At 43.4% G+C, this 16,683-nt stretch overlaps 1 protein-coding gene across 1 annotated transcript; it reads left to right on the top strand.

Moving 5' to 3' along the window:
* Window positions 1-5,699: 5,699 nt before the first annotated feature.
* Window positions 5,700-15,042, top strand: LOC311280689 (nuclear factor 7, ovary-like). Its single transcript, XM_084393065.1, has 6 exons — window positions 5,700-6,347; window positions 11,423-11,518; window positions 11,735-11,965; window positions 12,043-12,065; window positions 12,147-12,265; window positions 14,358-15,042. The coding sequence occupies exons 1-6, from the start codon at window positions 5,946-5,948 to the stop codon at window positions 14,858-14,860; spliced, it is 1,374 nt and encodes a 457-aa protein (XP_084249191.1). The 5' UTR covers window positions 5,700-5,945; the 3' UTR covers window positions 14,861-15,042.
* The last annotated feature ends 1,641 nt before the right edge of the window (window positions 15,043-16,683 follow it).

The raw sequence follows: 16,683 nt of genomic DNA, 5'->3' as shown, positions 1-16,683 counted from the left end.
CATATAACAATAAAATATTGACATAGTCTGGGGTTTTCTTCCCATCAATTCTTTAATAGGCACAAAAAATAAGTAAAGCTGAGATTAACTATTCCACCACAGAAAAGGAATGTCTTGCAGTGGTGTGGGCACTGGACAAATGGCAGCATTACTTAGAACCCCGACTGTTCACAGTAATCACGGACCATTCCTCATTGCAGTGGGTGATGAGGTCCACAAAGACAACCAGCCGACTCATGAGATGGTCTCTACGACCACAAGGTTTGACTTTGTGATGGAGTACAGGAAAGGAAAGTTAAATGTAGCGCCTGATGCTCTTTCACGAATGTACCACATTCCTGGATGTAGTGTGTACACCAGTCAAAAAGAGGAGTCTGAGTTTCTAATCACCCCTGAAAACATCTGGGATGAACAACATCATGATTTTATATAAATATTTCAGGTACTTGCAAAGACCGAACTCACAGAGAAGGAACAATATATAGTATTGGAAGACAAATTGTATCATACCACTCACCTGACCGACAGTCAAGTCCACTATCGTGTTGTCATGCCCAGCAGCCTTGTGCCCAAAATTCTCCAATACTACCATTCCAGTCCCATGAGTGGACATCTTGGAATTTTCAAGACATATAAAAGAATTCAAGACGTTGCCTACTGGCCGGGCATGTGGACAGACATCAAGAAACGTCAAAAGGTGTGTAAAATGTCAAACTCTCAAAAGTGACAACAAAAAACCAGCAGGAAAACTTCAACCTATTACTACATCACGACCCAATGAAAGGCTAGGAGTGGATGTAATGGGCCCCCTGCCAAAAAGCACAAAACAACATGAGTATTTATTCATCTTTGTGGACTATTTTTCTCAATGGCCCAAACCACTGCTCAGAATATTGCTGAAATCTTGCGAAGAGAAGTGTTGACTCGATGAGGTGTGCCTGATTACATCCTGTCCGACAGAGGAACACAATTTATATCTGCATTATTCACTGAATTGTGTGTGAAGTGGAGTGTGACACACAAGCTAACCACTGCTTACCACCCGCAGACAAATATGACGGAAAGAGTCAACTGTACTCTTAAGTGCATGATGGCTTCCTTTGTGGAAGATAATCATGAAAGTTGGGACCACTACCTTCCCGAGTTTCGTTTTGCACTTAATCCCGCAGTTCAGGAGACTATTGGAATGTCACCCGCTGAGCTCCACCTGGGCAGAAAACTTCACAGTCCGTTGGACAAATTGTTACATGGACAAAACCTTTCACCCTCTGGTCCTTCATATGATGTCGTTCATCAGTTGTCTCAATGACAGAGAAAGGAATGGAAAACTGCAAAAAAGCCCAAATGAGACAATTGAGATGTTATAACAAGAACAGAAGGGATGTCACCTTCTGGGAGAAGGATCGTATATGGATCAGAAACTTCCCTCAATTCAGTTCACAACGCAATTTTACTGCTAAGCTGGCACCAAAGTGGAAGGGACCATATCACATAATTCAACAGTTAGGTCCTCTGAACTATCAAGTTGCACTGGAAAGCACAGGAGAGGATGTGTGCAATGTGCATGTGTGCAATATGAAACCGTGTTTTCCTACTACAAAAGAAGTAGAGGATCGTACTCAGGAGAAACTCCAGGAAATTTTCCATGAGACCTCAGACCTCAGATGAGTTCCTCGGTTTTTAGAGTGTTTTTTCTCTTAACTATGCGTTGTCTTTTCAAGGGGGGGAGAGAGTGGCAGAGTGGAAAACTACATATGCCGCATAAAATGTTACTTTCACTTTGTCAATTCCATGACGTAAAGGGAGGCGTGCATCAATTAACAAGAGAAGCAAATATAAGGGCGAGTCTCACACACCTGGGGAGAGACATCACAAGTATATGCAGTTCTCGTTAGAGGGTTGTCAGAGAGGAGTAAAACAGTTTGAGTTGCCGTGTGGAGCGGGGCTCGTGTTCCTGTCGCTTGACGCTTCCAGACATACTGTCTTCATTGAGTCCGTGAACTGGCGCAACACACCTTCACGTACCATCTTCATTCAGCTGTCCGAATAGGAGAGCGCGGTCGGATAAAGGATCATCTCAGAGTCCACGGCAGTCCCCAGACACTCTTCAGAGACTTTGCGTTCTGCTACATTTGGGTCAGTGCCGCAAAGCCATTCTTCCCAAAAAAACATTCCAACACACGCTCTCTCAGAGACGCACGTCATACGCAATTACACGCACGCACTGACTATTCAAACACGCACTTTTGATGTGTCTATTTGACTGATATATATTTACTAACTGCTGATTTATTGTGTTTTTTGTGCATGGACAAATTTGGGAATTAATATGGACCTGTGAATCTACTGTTGCGAAAAGGCTGTTAGATGTGACGTATCTGCACGGGTTTGCAGCTTGTATATTTCCATGTATGTGTGAAAAAAAGTACCAAAAAGAAGTACTGTGGTCTAATATTGTTGTTTTTGTTTATTATTGTTTTTTTTTTCTCTCCATCTACATATTTGGAGTTGATGTTGTTGTTTTTTTTTTTTGTTGTTGTTTTATAATTTAATTGCTCATTAACTTTTGACACTGGAAATTGTATTGTTTAAACGTTTTAGTTTTAGAATTTTAGAATTGATGGGAAGAAAACCCCAGACTATGTAAAAAATTTTATTGTTAAATGTAACCGGTGGTTGATAAATGCTATCCTGGGTTTATTTTTGACAGGCCTACTCCTGTCTGGTGCCCGAACAATGAGTTAAAACATGAAATTGGCATTGAATGGTTGAAATTGTCTTATTGGGGCCCACCACCGTTACAAAATCATATACATCTCCAACATACTGTCACAGTAGTGTGTAGTAATGTGACGCAGACCCTTACGAAAAATACGTTTATTTAAGTGTGCTATTAGTATATTTCTTTTAAACTAAAAATAAGAAAGTATACTTTGTCAACTTTTTATATACTTCTCAGAAATAAACCTAAAATTTCACTTGAGTATACTTGACTTATGCTGACAGAAAGGTTTTTATGACGCGAGATTAATGTAAACAGCCCACTGCAAACACTCTTGTAATTCGCTTCAACCTTTTCAAACTATATGAATGATTATTTTATAGAAGGTTAAAGTGTTGTGTATAAGAACCCTCACTCGCTGCATCGGAGGGTGAGCCAGACTCAATGTGGAGATGACGATTCAGCTATGTTGCCTCCTTTGGGAACCAAAGTCAGATTTCAGTAAGATCCGGAGATGATGGCTATGCTTTCCCGGGCCGCTGAGAGGGTCTTGTGTGGAACCCACAACCGTGTCCCGAGCCCTCGAGGCTGGACAATTGGTTTCTCGGGTGGCCTTGCGATTGTTCTCAGTGTCCCAGCCCGGTACCTTTCTTTCTGAAGGTGCATGAGGAGCTCACTAGGCACTGAATGACCTGTACGAGGGTAGTCATGACCAAGAAGTTCTTCTAAATTCGCATTTCGTGCTACAAAGGTTACGGTGCGGTCACTGTATCATGCAATGTCCACATTAGTGGTCCAGGAATGCCATCTCTGGCTGTTTCTGGCCGACATGAGGGAAACCGACAAGGTCAGGTTTCTTAATGCCCACCTTGTCCGAGTCTGGCCTCTTCGGCGATGCGGTTGAGAAGAAGCAGACTGATGCCATTTCCCACATCCTGCCCCGGCGGTCCACTGCTGCTTCCACCCGGCCGCAGCACCGCCAGGTGGAGAATCTTGTGTTCCATTTTGTTTTTGTTCCGCTGCTGGCCCCGCAATCAGTGGCACCCAAATTCTCAATAAAAGAGCTGTTTTTCTCTATCTCTGGGTCCCAAGAGGTCTCAGAGTGCAATGGAAAGCCAAAAACCTTACCACTCTCATCCAGCTCTTCTATTGCCAGCGGGCGGTTCGAGGACGCCACCAAGCCTTCTCACACACCCTCTGCCCAACCGTGGAATCAGTTAAGTGTTGCACGGCACTCTCAGAACCTGCTGTGGGCCGCCTCAAAGAGAAAGCCTTTCCCAGCCGGGTCCCTGCGTTCCACCTCGCTGCCCCACTGCAGGAACGCCTACAGTCCTTTTGGTCACGATTGCATGGTCTCTGATAGCAGGAGTGTCTGAGTGTCCAGGCATGCTGTGGTTTTCCCAGATGCCTCTGCCACCGGCTGGGGGGCCACGTGCAACGGGCATGCAGTTGCTGGGGTTTGGACAGGACCCCACCTGCATTGGCACATCAACTGCCTCAAGTTTCTTGCAGTACGTCTTGCTCTGAGCCATCTAAAAAGGCCGCTTTAGGACAAAGATGTGCTTGACTAAATGTACACTTCAGAAATGCATTGTGATCATGTCTACGCGCAGGTCCACCATCTGATCCGTCACCCTTTGGCAGCTGAATGTAGCGGAGTGTCTAGCACTGAATCCCTGAGAACCGGGTCTAGGCTGGTGCCATATGTGCAATCCTGCGGGGATCCCATATATGTTGCTTTTTTCCACCGTTGCTCCTAAACAGAAGCCTGTGTCTTTCCCTTGGGAGAACCCATCTTCTTAGCAGATTGGTGTCACCCAAGTAATTCCATATGCAAACAACCCCACGAGGTTAGTCCATATGTTATCTCCACATGACTCCTTCAGGAAAGGATATGGCTTCCGCAGCATTCCTTTTCCAATGGAAAGGGCACGCTTTCCCAGTGTTATCCAATAGTCTCACTGAGTCGGAACACCCATGATGGACCTCTCTGTGTAAGCCCTGTCCCATCAGGTAAGAGGGAATATGAGGTATACACAGGGCGCTAGATGGGATCAGCAGATGTGGTGCTTTTGGTAGGGATTCCTATTCATTCAGACTGAAAGGGAATGTATCGGTTACGTATGTAACCCTCATTCCCTGACGGAGGGAACGTCCCGTCATCACATCTGCTAACTCCCGCAGGTCACCGGCTCAGCTCCTCAGCGAAAACCTGAAGATGCGGTGCACCTGCTGCTCATTATATGCGCGTACAGTGATGCAGCGCAGCTGATGCAATTATCGCATGCCAATGTGCATTGGCTCGTTTTAGTTACACTCGAAGTAGATTGGCCTCTCTAGCGAGATTACAATTCGTCGGTAAGTCCGATGTGGCGTCTCTGTTCACTCCTTCAGGGAACGAGGGTTACATACATAACCGAGATGTTTGTTATACTAATCGTTCTAAAATTTCACTTTATCCACTTGTTTGAGTGGATAAAGTGGAAAAATAAATGCTTTAAAATGTACTGCATTTTTAAATTATGGTTGCCAGCAAGCCTGTAAATTAAAGAGTACTGTAAATCAACTACAATTGCACTGTAAAAACACAGTATAACAGTAAAAAAAAGTGAAACAAGAACAGCTGTGAATTGACATGTAACAGTTTAGTCCAATGATGATGATGATGAAGAGTTACAAAACGGATTAAATAACAAAAGGATTTATTAAACAAACATAACTCAGATAAGTCATTGGATACTTGAATACATAAACTATGTACAAATAAAGAGCAATAAATAAAACAGAAATAAAGTGTCTTTGAGTATTTATTTATTGTTAATATTTGTGTTTTTTCCTGTTCTTTAGTGTTTGATTCAAGGTTTTGTAGCATTATACCTGAGAAGGTTTCAGTGCAAGTTTTGTTAAAATTTAACCTGAAGAAATCCTGATGTTGGTCTTTGAACCAAAGGTGATCATAAACTTTACCCTTTTTCAACACTTACCAGGAAGAGACTGACTTATTATTTCTCTTTTCTGTCATGCTGACTCTCTTCTCTCTCGACAAAAGCAATAAAGAAGCAGCGATCAGTGGAGGATGAAGAGAAATACTTTCAAGAAGGATTTTTGAGACATTTGTTTCTGAACAGACAGCAGATCGTTGTGATGAAAAGGAGATTCACTTTTAAACCATCGTTCAGAAAGTGAAAGTAAAGTTTATGTTGCTGGAGCTCAAACAGTGAAAATGGCTTCACTAAATGTCTCTGCTGAAGAGCTTTCTTGTCCCGTGTGCTTTGAAATCTTCAGGGCTCCTGTTGTTTTATCATGTAGTCACAGTTTCTGTAAAGAGTGTCTTCAACAGTTCTGGAGAACCAAAAAAACTCAGGAGTGTCCTGTCTGTAGGAGAAGATCCTCAAAAGAACAACCTCCTTTTAATCTGGCATTAAAAAACTTGTGTGAGTCAATCCTGAAGGACAGAAATGAGACGTGTTCATCAGGATCTGAGGAGATCTGCAGTTTACACAGTGAGAAACTCAAACTCTTCTGTCTGGAAGACAAACAGCCTGTGTGTATAGAGTGCTTTACTTCACAGAAACACGTGAATCACACAGTCAGACCCATCAGTGAAGTGGTTTCATCAAATAAGGTAAGACAAATGTCTCTTGTTTCACATGTAAGTGAAAGTGACATGTGAAGGAAACCCATACTCAGAATTAGTGCACAAACATTCAGTGAGTTGTGAACACACACACATACTGTTCCCTTGAGTAAGGGAACTCCCGCTGCATCGATACTTGACGCTTTGAACAAATACCCCTAAGAATGCTCCGCTCCCGCCGGGCCATGTTGGATGAGACTGGTCAGGCTCGCGCTCCCCGTGGATCAGGTCGTCTGCATTCATGGGGATCGCATAGGGAGCTAGCAGATGATGTGGAGATGGCTTCGGCCTTTTCTCAACATTCTGAAGCTAGCTCCATGAGGTTCTGTTCAGGGTGCGGAAGCCCGCGTAGCGGCTTCTTCTGCCATTCATACAGCAGCCATATCACCCTGTAGCCCAAGACTGGTTGCCCACTGAAGCTAAGCAGGGCTGAGCCTGGTTAGTACCTGGATGGGAGACCTCCTGGGAAAACTAGGTTGCTGCTGGAAGAGGTGTTAGCGAGGCCAGCAGGGGGTGCTCACCCTGTGGTCTGTGTGGGTCCTAATGCCCCAGTATAGTGACGGGGACACTATACTGCCAAAAGAGCACCGTCCTTCAGATGAGACGTAAAACCGAGGTCCTGACTCTCTGTGGTCATTAAAAATCCCAGGATGTCCTTCGAAAAAGAGTAGGGGTGTAACCCCGGCATCCTGGCCAAATTTGCCCCTTGGCCTCTGTCCATCATGGCCCCCTAATCATCCCCATACACTGATTGGCTTCATCACTGTCTCCTCTCCACCAGTAAGCTGGTGTGTGGTGGGCGTTCTGGCGCAATATGGCTGCTGTCGCATCATCCAAGTGGATGCTGTAAAGCGCTTTGAGGTCTCAGAAAAAGCGCTATATAAATGTAACGAATTATTGAAACGGAACCGATTATCCGGTTCCGAGGAGCGGTGTCCGGTGAAATCCGGTGAAAATTCGCCACCCCATTCCCCTGCCTTTGAGGAGCTGCTAGAGGTAGTGACTAGAGCCGTGGCCAAATAAAAAATCGATTGGCCACCAGAAATGCAGGAAGCGACAAAGAAAAGTAAGCTTGATGAGCGCTTCCTGCAGACTCGGTCACAGCCTCTACGCCGGAGTCTGCCATTTTTTCCTGATCTCCACACCGAGGTGTCGAGATCGTGGAATAAGCCCTTCTCCTCGAGAATATCTGGCCCCAATGTACATTTATATTCTAATATAATGGGCGCCAGGGAGGAGGGCTATGGGATGATGCCCAGGGTTGAAGAGTCATTCACTTCACATCTCTCCCCTGACACTGCATCATCCCTGCGGGCTCCGGCGCTTACCACCAAGCCCTGCCGAACAACATCGGCCTTGGTTGGGAAGGCATATATGGCGGCAGGTCAGGCTGGTAGCTGTCTGCATACGATGGGGCTGTTGCAGGCATACCAGGCCGACCTCCTCAAAGAGGTGGACGATAGCGGGGAGGTTGCCTTTGACGACATCCGCGAGATACGTTGAGTGGTTGACTTGTCTCTCCGTGCTACCAAGGAGACGGCCCGTGCCATCGGCCGCTCCATGGCAGCACTGGTAGCCACGGAGAGACACCTGTGGCTGAACCTGTCGGGCATCGGGGACAAGGACAGGGCTTGTCTCCTCGATGCCCCAGTTTCACCTTCTGGCCTTTTCGGCGACGGAGTCAATAACGTCATCGATAGGTTTCAGGAGGCGAAATGACAGTCAGCCGCATTTAAAGAGCTCATCCCCCGCCATCGTTCCAGGTCTCGTGGGTCTGCTGCCAGGGGGCAGTCCCATGAGGCAGCCGCCAGCTCCTCACACCTGCTGAGGCAGAAGGAGAGTGTTGCCTCTCGTGCTCCCCCCACAAAGAGCCTGGAGCCAGAGGCAACACCCTCAGTCGAAGCCTTCTAAGCCGAAAACAGATCTGAGGACTGTTATTCAGGCGAGGAAGGCTTTAGCAAAGAGGCCTTCACATGATGCGCAGGCCTCTGAGGGCGTCCCCCTCCGCGTGGGTATTATAAAACTTCGCTCCACGGAGCCCTCAGGAAATCGATGTTGCTTCCCGCCGTCAAGTGCGCCTCGGGACGCATCGACTTCCAGCGAATGTATTGCACACAGTGTTCCTCTAACATCTATGGCCCTGACACATTCGCTACCTCTCACAAGGCCTGTAGAAAAAATTATTCGATTAGTTCCTGCCAGAAAATTGCTTCAGGTCACCGAAGAAATAAATACAACACCTGAGATCAGCCCTGAGAGACTGATTATTTAGACACCTGGAAGGGTCTTCAAAATATTTCTCAGTGGGTCCTGAATACAGTTGAGAAAGGATATAGAATCCAGTTCCAGTATAGACCACCTAGATTTAGTGGTGTTACTCACACGCTGGTATCTCCTGACCAGGATCAGGTGATGGAACATGAAGTCCAGACCTTCTTAGCTAAGGGGGCCATAGAATATGTGCCCCCCCCACCAGAGGGAGTCCGGGATCTACAGCCGTTACTTCATAGTTCCAAAAAAGGATGGTGGGCTGCGTCCCATTATAGATCTTAGGGTATTGAACAAATCTTTGAGGAGATTCAAGTTCAAAATGCTAACTATACCTATGATCGTTCAACAAATCAGATCCGAGGACTGGTTTGTAACGATAGATCTTAAGGATGCATATTTTCATATTTCCATCATCCCACATCATAGGAGGTTCCTTAGATTCGCTTTTGGGGGAAAAGCTTATCAATATAGGGTTCTTCCTTTTGGCCTAGCCTTATCCCCTCGCACCTTCACTAAATGTATGGACGCGGCCCTTGCTCCACTGAGACTTCAGGGGGTCCGTATCTTAAATTATATAGATGACTGGCTCATTCTGGCTCAGTCGGAAGAACTGGCCATTCAACATCGAGATGTTGTTTTGCGTCATCTGAGGTGCTTGGGGTTGAGACTCAATGTGAAGAAAAGTTCCTTAAAGGGATAGTTCACCCAAAAATGAAAATTCTGTCAGTAATTACTCACCCTCATGTTGTTCCAACCCCGTACCTGTGGGTGAGCAGGTAAATATGTTCCATTCTTGTGTCACATGATCCTTCAGAAATCATTCTAATATGATGATTTGATGCTCAAGAAACATTTATGATTATTATCAATGTTGAAAACAGTTATTTACATTTTTATTTCATGATGCTATGATGAATAGAAAGTTCAAAAGAACAGCATTTATCTGAAATCTAAAGCTTTTGTAACATTAAAGGGTTAGTTCACCCAAAAATGAAAATTCTGTCAGTAATTACTCACCCTCATGTTGTTCCAACCCCGTAAGACCTTCGTTCATCTTCGGAACACAAATTAAGATATTTTTTATTAAATCTGAGAGCTGTCTCACTCCTCCATAGACTTCTAAGGGACTGAAACTTGCTGGCCCAGAAAAGTTTTCTAAAGAGATCGTTAATATAGTCCAAGTGACTCCAGTGGCTTAATCTTAAGTTTATCAAGCGACGAGAATACTTTTTGTGCGAAAGTACTTTTTGTACTTTATTCCATTATTCATTTCCTTCTCTCTGGGCCTCGAGTAAGTTCACGTAGTGTTTTTGCGCAGCGCGTCACACACATGACCATTTGCTGCGCAAAAACACTACGTTAAGCAAAGTGTATGCACGTTGTGCACACGCTACATTGATTATGACCAAGCATGCGCCATTAAAATAGCATATGAATAACATACGCAACGTGGAATTGTTTTCTAAACCTGCAAAATAGCACCAGGGAACGTTTGCGACGGAACACGCCTCCTCTTTTCACTGAACCGCCCCCGGGAGCGCAAATGCATTTCCTAGTTTAACGACGTGCGTCTGTGGAGGGAAAAGTCCGCTGTGGTGCAAAATAGGAATGATACATGCGTCGGTGTACAAAGTCAATTGCGCTGGGTGCAAGATAGGGCTCAATGTGTTACTGTTTAAAGTGCCCTTATTATGCTATTTTAAAGGTTCCTAATTTTGTTTAGGTCAGCTCTGGTCTACTCTGCTCTGATTGGTCAGATGGCCCAGTCTGTTGTGATTGGTCTACTCTGCTCTGATTGGTCAGATGGCCCAGTCTGTTGTGATTGGTCTACTCTGCTCTGGTCTAATCACTAACTTGAATGACTGATGTAACATTAAAGTTTGTAAAACAAATCTTGCTCCATCCTTTATTTTTACTCAAAGTAGTAAGAACGACAGACAATCTGCATTAATAGATGCACAGTTTTAGGTAATAGTGGCCCACAGCTGATTAGCAGAAGTATTTCAGTAAGACTGTAATAACGCGAGTTAGCCGGTTAGCCGGAAATTTACACAATATTAAACACAAAGCTATGTATTCTGAACACCCAGTAGAAAATATATACATCAATAATTAATCATACTTGCAGGTTGTGATTCTGAGGAGTTGGTCCAAATAAAGTGGGTACTGACCCATCTTTAATGGATAAGCGTTTTGTAAATTTCATTTAGACCTCACAGAGATTTGAGAAGCAGTCGTCAGAAGGTTATACTGCTGTTGTATCGCTGTGGTCATTTTAACCACTGATTTAGTTTTAATCCTCATCCTTTGGAAGTGTTTACAAAGAGAGTTTGCTGTTGCAGCGCAGAAAACAGGGTCTTCTCGACATGAACAGTTGCAGCTTTTGAGGGCGGGGTAAAGTAGACGTTGTTCGCCGGCAGCCAATGAAGACCATAGGCGGTAATTATGCAAATGTGTTACACTGTTACGTATGCCGGTCACAGAAGTGAGACTGGAGTTACTGACGACTCGTTTAGGCGGTTCTGACTCGATTCTTTCTTTTGGGAGACAATAACTTCATTTATCGTGCACTTTCCACTTTACAACTTTGCAGAACATTTACATTCACAAACAGCCGTATTACACACATTAAAGTTCGAAAAACCATAATAGGGTTTTAACCTTTTTACTATCAATTTAGTTTGAGATGTGCACAAAAATAGAAGAAATGAGGATGAGGGAAGCACTTCACAGCATTATATCATCATATCACTGTATTGTCTCTTCTTCTCTGTATTTTTGTTCAATTCTAGGAGGAGCTCAATACAGCACTGAAGTCCTTACAAGATAAACTTAAACACAGAGAAAACATTAAAGGAGAGTTTGAGAAAACAGTTCAACACATCAAGGTGAGGAAACAGAATCAAGAGTCATGTATAGTATCACAGTAAACAGTTATGATTTAATATAATGGATTATAGTTTATTATTTCTGTAAATGACGAGCATCAATCTGCTTCTGGATCCGTTATATGTCGGGTATCTGAGTTTATCCCTGATATGAATGATGTGAAGTGTTGATGTGTGTCGACTGAGATGATTGAAGTGAATGTGATGTGATTTCAGTCTCAAGCTGAGTACACAGAGTGTCAGATTAAACAGCAGTTTGAGAAGCTTCATCAGTTTCTCAGAGATGAAGAAGAAGCTACAGTCACTGCACTGAGGGAGGAAGAGGAGCAGAAGAAGCAGATGATGAAGGAGAAGCTGGAGGAGATGAACACACACATCTCAGCTCTTTCACACACAATCAAAGACATGGAGGAGATGATGAGAGCCAATGACGTCTGCTTTCTGAAGGTCTGATTTCAGATCATTGGTTGATCATTGGTTGATTGATTGAGTTCTTGATGATAAATGGTGTGTTTGTTCTGCAGGAGTTTCCAGTCTCAATGGAAAGGTGAGTGATCTGCTCCTGTCTCTGGTCTCTCTGGTTCTGATCCAAAGCCACTGCAGTTCTGACTCCTGAATGTTCTTCCAGAGTCCAGAGCTCACAGCCGGATCCACAGAAGGCTTCTGGAGCTTTGATTCATGTGCCACGATACTTGGGCAACCTGCCGTTCAGAGTCTGGAAGAAGATGCAGGACATCGTCCAAAACAGTGAGTCTGACTGCAGAAGATCTGAGCTGGAGAGTTAAAGGTTCTTCATGACACACACTGATAGATAGATAGATAGATAGATAGATAGATAGATAGATAGATAGATAGATAGATAGATAGATAGATAGATAGATAGATAGATAGATAGATAGATAGATAGATAGATAGTTGGCTTATTTAAAGATTCCATCAATGACAGCCTATGAGATTTTCATCCTCATTTTAAGAAAAACTGATCAGTCTGATCAGTTATAAAAGATAAAGCCGGAGTCAGAACAGTCTGAAGGTCTGAGCCGAGTTTGGAGGTTTTTAGGAGGAGTTACAAATAGAAAATTTAGTCTCAGAATAATAACTAGAATGTACATTTTCTTAAGGAAATGAGTGGTGCTTGCCGTGCGAAACTACACTGTCCCCTACACTGCTGGCATGTTCTTAGCAAGATGTTAACACGATTAGCATGATGCCATACAAGATGCTAACATAAGAATGTTGCTAGCATGGTGCTAACACAATCACCATGTTCCTTGCATGTTTAATAATATGCTAACATGATTATCATGATGTTAGCATGATTAACATGTTGTTAGCATTGGTGCTAACATAATTAGCATGCTGCTACTGCACTTAAGTTAGCATTTTCTACATGTTTTAACACTTAGCTAATCACTATTAGCATGTAGCTATTCACTGCTAGCATGTGTAACATTATGGATGTCCTGTTTTCTAGCATTAGTCGAAAGAGCTAATCGCCAATCGTCTTGTTGAAAAGTCGCTAGGCTACTCTGTTTCGTTGCTAGGCAGTGGCTTGGTAACTGCCAATGATGATACAGCAAAGAGTGCTTGGCAGTGTTAATGGTATAAACCAACCGCAACTCCTGACATTCAGATGTAAAGATATCCCTCTTTGAATTGGGTTGCCAGGGTGCTCGACAGTGGTTGCTAGGGCGTGGCTAGGAAGTGTTGAAGGTGATTTATGATTGGCTGTTTGCTGCCCTGAATCAAACGCACCCACCCTCATGTTTCTATGAAACCTCTACTCAAATAAATCCCTTTGATCGCTTTCAATGGAAGTCTATGGAACGTGTTGCTATGGTGCTCTAAATGGTTGCCAGGGCGTGATTTTATAGCTTCACAATGATCCTGAGAGACTGATTGGTCGTCTGAGTAATATGAGCCCCGCCCCCTTGTCTCTATGACACTGTGATCCAGAGTTATGTTCAATACAAAATCCCTCTGCAATTTACCATAGTAGGAGAAACACATGCATTTTCATGGGCCGTCCTTCGCCATAGTGTGTCTATGGGGCAACTTTGAGCAGCTCCTGCCCCCCAGGGGTGCAACTTTTACCCCATTGTGAGGTATGTTCTTACAGAGCCTGCCAGCCTCTTCAAATGTGGCAATGTCACACGTTTCTGCGAAATCCTCTCTCAGAGCTACGACTCGTCAAAGTTGTCCCAATGTTAAATCTAAGGGATTTTTCGCCCAATTTTACATCATACCCCCGATCGCTAATAAAAGATAAAGCGCTCCATTCCTCAATAATCCACATGATTTGACGCCTCATTCATGGGTCTATGACAAACGCTGCCTGTCTATGGGACTTTTTCACTCAATTTTTAGGAACTTTTTTAGGAATTTTTGGAGGAACAGTTTCAATCCAACATAATTAGTCAGTCAAACACAACAGACTGTCAGAATAAACTGTTTTAAACTGATACACAGACTATAAGAGCCAATAAAATGAAGATGATCAGATGCTGCTGAAGATCACACACACACTTACAGCTCTTCATCTACAGCAGAAATCTCAACACATCTCATTGATTTATTATTTTAACTTTCCCAAAGTATCAGTTTCTCTTGATGGACACAAATGTCTGAATCTCATATTTAATGTTTGTAGTTGATGCCGTTAAACACTGAATGATAAAATGAGTGTGGAACTAATAACAGCACTGACAGTGATCAGAGGAAAATGTGTTTGATCAACAGGACGAGTGTCATAATTCATAATAATCTGTGTTGGGTTCACTGTCGATCATTATATGAAGATCAGAATAAAAGCATCTGTTGATTAATTGTGTCTCATCAGCTCCTGTGATTCTGGATCCAAACACTGCAAATCCATATCTCGTCGTGTCTGATGATCTGACCAGTGTGAGATACAGCGAGATCTATCAATCTGTTCCTGATAATCCTGAGAGATTTAACTGGTATGAGTGTGTTCTGGGTTTAGAGGGTTTTAACTCAGGAACACACTGCTGGGATGTGGAGGTTAAAGAGAGTGAATGCTGGACTCTTGGAGTAACTACAGCATCAAACCAGAGGAAGGGAAGTGTTTTCTTAAACACTGATGTCTGGAGCGTGACGTACAGAAGGACTGGATGGACTCCAGGTTCAGGTTTTCGTGTTAAACAGAAGCTTGATCGTGTGAGAGTGAATCTGGACTATGACAGAGGAACGGTGTCGTTCTCTGATCCTGTAACTAACACACATCTACACACATTCACAACCACCTTCACTCACACACTCTTTCCATTCTTCTGTTGTGTTTTTTCTGGCTCTCTGAGGATCTTACCGGTCAATATTCAGTAAACGTCACTCCTGTAGATCTGGATCTTCCTGCTTTCATCATGTTTCCAATATTAAATCCATATCTCATGAGTAAGAGTGCTGTTGATCTGAATATCAGTACGGTGGCTGTGATTGGGCCATGATGATCACATGACTGATATCCCTTACGGATAGTTCATTTTATGAAGCATACTTAAACATTCGCTCACTTAAAAATAAATCACTTCTAGTCAACGACTTAATAACCACAAACAACCTGGATTTTATGCTTCTAAATGAAACCTGGCTAGAAGACAGCTGCAGTGCAACAGTCCTCAATGAAGCAGCCCCTCCTAACTTTACTTTTATGAGTGTCTGCAGAGCTGTTAAGAGAGGTGGAGGTCTAGCTGCTCTTTTTAAAGATATCTATCAATGTAAGCAAATATCATTTGGGAATTACCCTTCTTTCGAATATCTGGGTATTGTGTTAAAAGGTGCTCCACGCATTTTACTTTTCATTATTTATAGGCCTCCAAAATACTCTCCAGCCTTTGCTGAGGACTTTACAGAACTGTTATCAACAATGATGATGATGATATTGCTCCTGTGAAAGTCAGGAAGAAGAGTGGCAGACAAAAGGCACCTTGGAGAAACTCAACAGCAGTGCAAATTATGAAAAGACAATGCAGAAAAGCAGAGCGCATGTGGCGGAAGACAAAACTTGTAGTCCATTATAACATCTACAAAGAAAGCATCCATGCTTTCAATATGGAACTGGGCAAAGCTAGACAGACTTTCTTCTCAAATATTATAAACAGCAATTTAAACAACACACGCAGTCTTTTTGCAACTGTAGAGAGACTGACAAACCCCCCAAGCCAGATTCCCAGTGAAATGCTCTTAGACAACAAGTGCAGTGAGTTTGCTTCTTTCTTCTCTGAGAAAATCAATAATATCAGAAAGGTGATCAGCACATCCTTGAGTTGCGCTGGGGTCAGACAGATCAGACCACCTGAGAAAGTAGTTATTATGTCTGATTTCAAAGAAATTGATGGCAAAATTTTGGAAGAAACCGTACAGCACCTTAAAACATCAACCTGCGCTCTTGACACACTTCCCACATCTTTTTTCAAAAGTGTGTTAAACAGTTTAGAAGCAGATCTTCTAGAAGTGGTAAAAGCTTCACTTCTCTCTGGGAGTTTTCCAAACTCCCTAAAAGCTGCAGTTGTCAAGCCCCTCCTGAAAAAGAGCAATCTGGATAAGACCATATTAAGCAACTATAGGCCGATCTCAAATCTTCCTTTCATAGGCAAGATCATTGAAAAAGTTGTCTTCAATCAGCTGAACAAATTCTTATGCTCGAATGGATACTTTGACCATTTTCAATCTGGTTTCCGACCGCACCACAGCACAGAGACAGCGCTCATAAAGATAATAAACGATATTCGCTTAAATACTGATTCAGGCAAATGATCAGTGCTGGTACTACTCGACCTCAGTGCTGCATTTGACACTGTCGATCATGACATACTTCTGGACAGGCTGGAAAACTGGGTGGGGCTTTCTGGGATAGTCCTAAAATGGTTCAGGTCATACTTAGATGGGAGAGGTTATTATGTGAGTATAGGAGACCATAAGTCTGAGTGGACATCCATGACATGCGGAGTCCCTCAAGGCTCAATTCTTGCACCACTCCTGTTCAACCTGTATATGCTCCCAATGAGCCAAATAATGAGAAAGAACCAAATCTCTTACCACAGCTATGCAGACGACACACAGCTCTACTTAGCCCTATCGCCTAACGATTACAGCCCCATTGACTCCCTGTGCCAATGCATTGATGAAGTTAACAGTTGGATGTGTCA

This window comes from Rutilus rutilus, assembly GCF_951802725.1.
Source record: "Rutilus rutilus genome assembly, chromosome: 21".
In the NCBI taxonomy this organism is placed as follows: Eukaryota; Metazoa; Chordata; class Actinopteri; order Cypriniformes; family Leuciscidae; genus Rutilus; species Rutilus rutilus.
This window is presented reverse-complemented; position numbering and strand designations above follow the sequence as displayed.

Coding starts and splice junctions, on each gene's coding strand:
- LOC311280689 (XM_084393065.1), top strand. CDS start 5,946: ATGGCTTCACTAAATGTCTCTGCTGAAGAGCTTTCTTGTCCCGTGTGC. Junction 6,348..11,422: donor AAGTGGTTTCATCAAATAAG/GTAAGACAAATG, acceptor GTTCAATTCTAG/GAGGAGCTCAATACAGCACT. Junction 11,966..12,042: donor ATGACGTCTGCTTTCTGAAG/GTCTGATTTCAG, acceptor TTTGTTCTGCAG/GAGTTTCCAGTCTCAATGGA.